Genomic DNA, 7,090 nt, shown 5'->3' with positions numbered 1-7,090 from the left:
GATTTTCCAAATTCTGTGGCAAGAAAATTTGTGCTATAGAAAAAAACCTTCGTTATCGTTCCGGAACGAAAAGGAACGAAAAGCAAATTTAAAATTTACACAGGTGTTTGAATTTTTTTTTAGTCGAGCCTGTTTATCTGTTATCTGTGATTTTATTATTTACCTGTAGCAAACCCCCATTCTGTTCCGGTGGTAAACTGTTTGTTTATTTACATTGGAAATCCATGGAAACTAGTTCGTAGAAACTAAACAGTGTTGCTCGAGAATATTATTTATATCAAATACGAGGGATCGCTCGATTTATGGTAATGCCCCGTTTACACTTCTGCTGGCTGCCAGCATGCTGGTGTCAGTGTACTGCCCTCTTAGGAAAAAACGTTCAACGGTGGTCCTTCGTTGGTCTAATACTTTGGATCATGGGACCACAGTTGAACGTTTTTTCCTAAGAGGGCAGTACACTGACACCAGCATGCTGGCAGCCAGCAGAAGTGTAAACGGGGCATAACTGATGGTAAATCATTAATGAACACTTTTCTAGTCGATTTTTCTTCAGAGTACCTGGTCGTGTCGTCGGCGTATCTTTATCATTCACACCGGAAGCATAAAAGTAAACAGATCGAAAAAGGGCGAAACTCTTTTTATGTTGATTTGTTTAGTGGATATAGACGGAAAGTGGTAAAATTTGCATGCCTTTTAAAAATAAACTAACAATTTATCAACTAATCATAAATTGATCTGAGAATATACGATAATTTCTAAATACGATTTGAAACCAAAGTCGAAACATTCATCGATGTTTTTCTCCAATTGCTGTAAATGTTAGAATCGCCGTTCTTTGAAAAACAGCTAAATTAATGTAATGCAAGAAATGACAATGTGATAATTTTATATGTTGAATGTGGATTTTAGTTTTTAACCATATTAATGAATATTTTATTTTAATCATGCATAATGAACTGACCAAAATGATGCATCGTTCAACGCATCGAATGATTTTCATTGCGGTTGTTTCCTTGTCAAAAATTTGTTGTGCATCCTTCATTGGCCATAACGATATTGTAAGAAGCGATTTTTTATACATTTTATTAGATTTGTGTAAAAATAATGTTTTATTTCTTTCAAAAGTACGACGAACATAATCCTACATAGGAATTATACAAAATTGATTGAATATGGTGCCATAGAGGAACCAATGTTCTCGATTTCTGATGCGCTGCATTAAGTAAAAGAACAAGAAGAAGGCGGCGGACAGAACAGTTAACGCACAGTCGTAGAAGTAAAGGCACAGGAACTTCAAGATGAGTACAATTACAAATACGGCAGCAGTAACCGGTGACGGATCGCTGAATGCTTCAAGTTCTATCCAGGACATAGAAACGGTTATGATTATTAGCGATGATTCCGACATTGAGATGACTGAGTTAACCCCTAAGACTAAAGCACGTCCAGGTCCGGGTCCGGGCTCGAGTTATACTGACAGTAAAGATGGTGACGAAACGGAGGGACGACGAATCAGCCGACGGAAGAAACCCAAAGTTGAATATTCCGATACTAAACCTGCGAGCTCAACGGACAATTCTAACAGTGAAAAGAAACAGGAATCTAAAGTAGAACCAAAAGTTAAAAAACGGGAACCTGAAACATTGGTCAAAGATGAAAAGGGAGAATCTGAGCCCAATCCACATCGAGAAATTTTGACCGGTCTCGAAGGTGCTGCTTTTCAATCGCGACTGCCTTTCGAAAAAATGACTGCCTCGGAAGCGGTATGCTTTCCGGAGATTACTAAACATGGCCTGGTAGCTCAACGAGTTTTTCTTAATGTTCGGAATCGCATATTGCAAATGTGGATAGAAAACCCAATGGTGCAATTGACAATAGAGAACGCTCTAAAAAACATGGAGCAACCATTTGATAGTGATCCAAACCTTGTACGAAAGGTGCATGCATTTCTAGAACGGCATGGATTTATAAATTTTGGAATTTTCAAACGTTTGAAACCTTTACCGAACAAAAAATTAGCTAAGGTGATTGTTATTGGCGCAGGAATATCGGGATTGTCCGCTGCTCAACAATTGCAACAATTCGGGTTTGACGTGATCGTTTTGGAAGCAAGGGATCGAGTTGGCGGTCGAATAGCAACTTTTCGAAAGAATTCGTACACTGCCGATCTGGGAGCTATGGTAGTAACCGGAATTTGGGGTAATCCGATAACAATTCTTAGTAAGCAAACGGGAATGGAAATGTGTCCAATTAAAACAGCATGCCCGCTTTATGGGGCCGGAGGTAAACCAGTTCCTAAACACAAAGATGATATGGTTGAGCGCGAGTTCAATCGCCTGTTGGAAGCTACCAGTTATCTTTCTCACCAACTGGATTTCAATTACGCCGGAAATCACCCAGTTTCCTTAGGACAGGCTCTCGAGTGGATTATCAAGTTACAGGAAAAACATGTAAAAGAGAAGCAAGTTCAACATTTGAACAACATAATATCCTGGCAACAAAAACTTATTGACAACCAGCAAGCTGTTAAGGATACGATGGATCGTATCAAGGATCTTCGTGCTAAGCATAAAGAATTACTGGAAACAAAACCTCCTAAACCAGTTGAGATCGATACTAAATATATTGACCATGAGTTTAACATAAGAGTAACAGCGCGTGAAGAACAGTTGGCATGGAAAGAAATAGAACGCCTGCGCACTAGTCAGGAGCAGATCGAAACGAAATTGAAAGATTTGGAAAACGAACAAGTTAGTGAAGTATATCTTTCCTCGAAGGACCGGCAAATTCTAGATTGGCATTTTGCGAATTTGGAATTCGCTAACGCAACACCTCTCAGCAATCTTTCCCTCAAGCACTGGGATCAGGATGATGATTTCGAATTTATCGGAAATCACACTACGGTAAGAAATGGCTATTCCTGCGTTCCCATAGCACTTACTGAAGGTCTGGATGTGCGAGTTAATACGGCTGTAAAAAGAATCAAATATTTTCCTGGTGGCGTTGAGGTTACGGCCGATCTCAAATCAAACAATTCCACAGTCCACTACAAGGCGGATCTAGTTTTATGCACGCTGACGCTGGGCGTCTTGAAAGTGGCCATCTCAAAGCCATCGACTCAGATGAACACTGTACGCTTTGAACCCCCACTCCCAGAATGGAAACAGTCTGCAATACAACGACTTGGCTTCGGAAATCTCAACAAGGTAGTCCTGTGTTTCGATAGGATTTTTTGGGACCCAAATACCAACTTGTTTGGACACGTTGGAAGCACTACAGCCAGTCGAGGTGAGTTGTTCTTGTTTTGGAACATTTCACAATCGCCGGTTCTGCTTGCGCTGGTTGCCGGTCAATCTGCTGCCATAATGGAAAATGTTTCCGATGATGTCATTGTTGGTAGGATACTGACTGAAGCCTAAATACTTAATGTGGTTCTCACGGATGCCGTTTTGTTTCAGGGCGATGTATCGCGGTACTGAAAGGTATTTTCGGTAATTCAGCTGTCCCTCAACCGAAAGAAACAGTAGTTACTCGATGGCGGGCAGATCCCTGGGCCCGTGGGTCCTATAGTTTCGTGTCTGTTGGATCGTCTGGTAGTGATTATGATTTGCTAGCCGCACCGGTCACACCTCGATCCAGCGAAATTAGCACGGGAGGAATCAACGGGACTGCCCATTGCGGAAATGGAAACAATGACGAAGATGATAGCAAAGCAGACATTCCACGGTTGTTTTTTGCCGGTGAACATACGATACGCAATTATCCTGCCACAGTACATGGTGCGTTGCTGAGTGGCCTAAGGGAAGCAGGTCGGATAGCAGACTACTACCTGGGATTCCCAAACACGTACCCCGACGCACCGAAAGAGGAACCGAGGAAGTAATGCAAATAGTTTTAGTAGTGTTCAGCTAAATAGAAATTTTAAATTATTACTGACGTCCAAAACAAAAAAAACAAGAAAGATTTTGCACATTGGTTTTCGAAATTACAGATGGCGCACTTGTAAAGCACCTTACCACAAATTAATCAGAAGATAAAAAAAATAAATTTTAATACATTGAGATTATAAGGCTACTCTCTGGCATTTAATGATATGTGATTAAAATTGATCGGGCAAAAAAACTGGTTGTCTATGAGATCTAGTTTGAAGTTTCTGTGTAGATTCATTTAGCCAACAGCTAAATGAAAACGACATAAACTAATGTTTCAAGATCGTTGAAAGTAGTGTTGTGTTGTATGAATGCTTTTTTTTACGAGATGAAATACTTTACGCATTCATCCAGCTCACGATCTCTGGAAGCCGTCAACCTACCGCACTTCTAAGGATGGTATTTTTTTCAAAAAATGTGATCGAATCAATAATCAGTCCGTGCGAAATCTGTGTACGTACACTTCACATAACATCATTGCAGATCGGAATTAATATTGTGAGCAAGTAAAAAGGTCTCGCCTCTCATTTCTACGAACGAAAAGCAGCGCCACTCTTACATATATTTTGGCCCGGGTCATTTTTACTTGTGTGCCCCTTACTGAACGACCTTTTTTTTGCTCGGTTGGCCCCGACAAGGGCCCCTAAGACTGTGGGCCCGGGGGCACGTGCCTCCACTGCCCCTCTGTAAAAGCGGCTCTGGTACATTTTCACTGTGTTTTCCCCAGCCATTTGAAGACTGTTAGGGCTCATTGGCAGTCTCCTACTCCTTAAAATTCCTACCTACACCTAAACACCTTGTACTAGTTCATGTACATAGGTGATGCTCAAATCAGCGTCCGCAATGAACTGCCGGGAGCTCGAGCGAACCCACGAGAGCCGTAGCATCTGTGCTGTAAATCTAATCTATTAACACTCCGAATACCAAGGGGTAAAAAATGTTGGAACGCTCATTTTGATGGTTCTCAGCTATTTTTTGCCCATTTGCAAATATATCACCACCACTAGAAAGGTAAATCTTTTGAGAATGAATAAATATTAAGAAAAATTTTCAATAGATTTGTCTACTCGAAGTTATAGTAAAAAATTCGAGTATAGTAAAAAACAAAGTCTTATGTTATAGTAAAAAGCAAAGTCTTAAAAAACCTCATTTTGACTGGCTATATCTCAGCCGTTAGTTGTATGATTTCAAAAATTTTATGACCATCAGAATGATCAAACTCTTACGATCACAATTATCTAACAAGAGTTCTTATCACAATCTTAAACCGAACTCTTAAAAAAATATTCGAAAACAATGAATTTGGCAAATATCTTGAATCTGAGAGCTTCATTCGAGTATGGCAACAAAAGTCAAATGTGCTGTCGAATAATATTCGATTGAAATGAAGTTTTATCGCGACTCCCAGCACAGATGCTACGGCTCACGGGAGCTCGTAGGAGCTGAGTTGAGCATGGCTGACATAGGCCAACATTTGCTACATCCCGAGAACACTCCGATATAGTGTCGTTCTAAAGCATAATAAGTGGTGTTAACCCTCCTTTTTTTTCATTTAAAAGATATTTTTTATTCAGGCCTATTTGCGTACAAGCTTTACGTGGCCGATTGAGCCAATTTTTTAAATAATTTTTTTTTTCGAGTTGGATCTCGTTGTCACTTTTTTTCTAGGGGGAGAGAAGCTTCCATTTCCCTCCTGCAAGGATTGAGGGGAACTTCGTTAGTGGTTCGTCTCGTCATCCATTGCTGCATCGATTGTATTGTTGTCGATTTCCGTCTTCTTTTCGTTGCTAGTTGCTGTAGATGCACCTTGTTGTATATTGGTTTCAGTTACTAGTTGGTTGGAGGGTAAGTTGTTAACCGGTGTACTTTGTTATATAGAGGATACTGATGGTTTCGTTGAAGGGGATGCTTCATTGTTGTGTTGGCGGTTGTCACAGGTGTACTGGGGTTGCTTGGGGTTTGTGTGAAGGAAGCACCGTTGTCCTTTGGTGTACCGTAGTGAACAGCTTTTTGGCAATATTGACATGTGGCCATCTGATTGTCATAGGTAAAAAGTGATTTGCACGGAATTCTTGTATCTTAACCGAAAATCACATAAGAAGGTATAGGCCTCTTCAAGTGTATGCGTAATAAACGTACGCCATTTAGAACACCGGGGAAAAAATTCTTCCACTTTTCTTTTTCGATAGAGAGAATCTCTCCGTATTGGGACATAGTTTTGCGAATATAAGAATCGGTGACGCTTGAGTGAAAATCATGCACACGCACTTCTATAGCACTATCATCCATATATACTGGAATGTTGTACTTAATGTTCTCGTGCTCCACATAGTGCACATTGTTATTGTCTTTTGCGAATTGAATTGCATCCAACTCTTTATAAAACTGGATGTTAACAACATTATTTGTCTTATTGCATTGAAGTAAATCCGCACGTTTAATGTCAAGATGCATTTGCTCCTTAAGCAAAAGTTCTTGTATCGACGGTCGAATTTTGCACTGCTTGAAGTCAACAACAATTGTATTCTTTCGTGTCGGCGGTAGCTTTTGTTCGTTTGGTTCACTCATTTTTGAGGTCTATTGTTCACTACATAATACTGTACTTGGTTTCTTCTGTTCCCAACGTAAGCGGTTTTGTTTTATCGACTGACTTGGATGAGATGTAAAACCGAACTGCCGTGTTAACCCTCCTTGATTATCATCGAATTTATCATGACAGTATTACCAAATACAAATAATTTGTGTTTGGTACTGCACCAAACAATGAGACAACTATTCGCCTAATCCCCGTCGAAGGATCTAAACTACGCCGACGGAGAGCTCCCCGACGATAGACTTTCTCTCGACACCGAATCTTGTGTCACGGGACACGTGTGTAATTTCTTCCCTTGCAAAAACAACATCTACGAGAGCTCTTCTCTTTCACACATATGCACCACTGTTATATAAAGTGTATATGCATCATGAGAGTGCGTGTTTATTTTCTTTCACCTCTAGCGCTTGATCACACCAAAGTGTTAGAGCAGAGCTCTAAAATTCTCTGAGGTGGACGCAAATATTTTTATTGAAGTGTACAACCCGGTTAGCACTCTGGTGTACGGTTCGCATAAGAGAAACGTGGAGCACGCATATTCAGCAAAAATATATTTTATCGTTAAAAT

General features: G+C 40.3%; 1 protein-coding gene across 1 annotated transcript; it reads left to right on the top strand.

Annotated features, from left to right (window-relative positions):
- The first annotated feature begins 988 nt into the window (after window positions 1-988).
- On the top strand, window positions 989-4,074 carry LOC131436898 (possible lysine-specific histone demethylase 1). Its single transcript, XM_058605872.1, has 3 exons — window positions 989-1,058; window positions 1,126-3,396; window positions 3,459-4,074. The coding sequence occupies exons 2-3, from the start codon at window positions 1,299-1,301 to the stop codon at window positions 3,881-3,883; spliced, it is 2,523 nt and encodes an 840-aa protein (XP_058461855.1). The 5' UTR covers window positions 989-1,058; window positions 1,126-1,298; the 3' UTR covers window positions 3,884-4,074.
- The last annotated feature ends 3,016 nt before the right edge of the window (window positions 4,075-7,090 follow it).

This window comes from Malaya genurostris, chromosome 3 (assembly GCF_030247185.1).
Source record: "Malaya genurostris strain Urasoe2022 chromosome 3, Malgen_1.1, whole genome shotgun sequence".
Classification (NCBI taxonomy): domain Eukaryota; kingdom Metazoa; phylum Arthropoda; class Insecta; order Diptera; family Culicidae; genus Malaya; species Malaya genurostris.
The sequence above is the reverse complement of the archived record's forward strand: the minus strand, read 5'-3'. Positions and strand labels throughout refer to the sequence as shown.